Consider the following 705-nt stretch of genomic DNA (forward strand, 5'->3'; position numbering starts at 1 on the left):
GATATGAAGTTGTCTTTTCTGAGAAACTGAACAAAATTGAGTTTGGGGAATGAACCCATAGGCAGATTTTTTTTTTTAAGAGCATAAACTCACTTCATTTAGGTCACTTAAGTCATTTTGCTTCTCAAGTGTTTGTAGGCATTTGCACTGGAAAACAAAAATGCTGAAGAAAAGCAATGCGATCAGTAAAAGCTATTTTTCCATATTCTAGCTGTTTGGATAAGCACCGAAGATCTGTTGTCATATTTTCAACTCTGAAGCATTGCTAACAGACATTTACATTTAGAGACCGTATTGACGTGTTCCAATCAATTCAGTCTTTAAAATGTCTTTATTTGGAATTTTAAGAAGTCACACATTTCCCTTCATAAGCCCTGCAGAAACTGTGTTATCTGAAACAGATCAGCTCGGATATTCCAGCATATCGTGTCCCTCAGAAGAATGCTGCCACTGCCACTGGAGGCAACCAGTCCTCGCTTCTCTCGACATGTTTCACCTTCAGACGACAGAGCTTTGACTCACTAGGACATGTCCAGCAGCTGGTCCAGGTCCACACCTCTGTAGGTGAACTTCCTGAAGGTGCGCTTCTTCTTCTGCTCGGCGTCCGCCTGTGAGAAACACAACCACCGTCAGCCGCCCTCCACGGGCCTTTCGGGAACTCTTAGCGTGTTAACGAACACATAAACAGCGAGTAGCACAATAAAA

At 42.7% G+C, this 705-nt stretch overlaps 1 protein-coding gene across 1 annotated transcript in view; it reads right to left on the bottom strand.

Moving 5' to 3' along the window:
• LOC107578086 (40S ribosomal protein S15-like) overlaps window positions 1–629 on the bottom strand; it is a gene marked incomplete at its 5' end in the record, with an annotated part of 2,195 nt that extends 1,566 nt beyond the window's left edge. Inside the window, one exon of the mRNA XM_016264077.1 lies at window positions 523–629. Within this exon, the coding sequence (XP_016119563.1) occupies window positions 523–629 (107 nt within the window). The remainder of the gene's footprint in view (window positions 1–522) is intronic.
• Window positions 630–705: the final 76 nt, after the last annotated feature.

Source organism: Sinocyclocheilus grahami, unplaced genomic scaffold, assembly GCF_001515645.1.
Source record: "Sinocyclocheilus grahami isolate Dianchi unplaced genomic scaffold, SAMN03320097.WGS_v1.1 scaffold8765.1, whole genome shotgun sequence".
In the NCBI taxonomy this organism is placed as follows: Eukaryota; Metazoa; Chordata; class Actinopteri; order Cypriniformes; family Cyprinidae; genus Sinocyclocheilus; species Sinocyclocheilus grahami.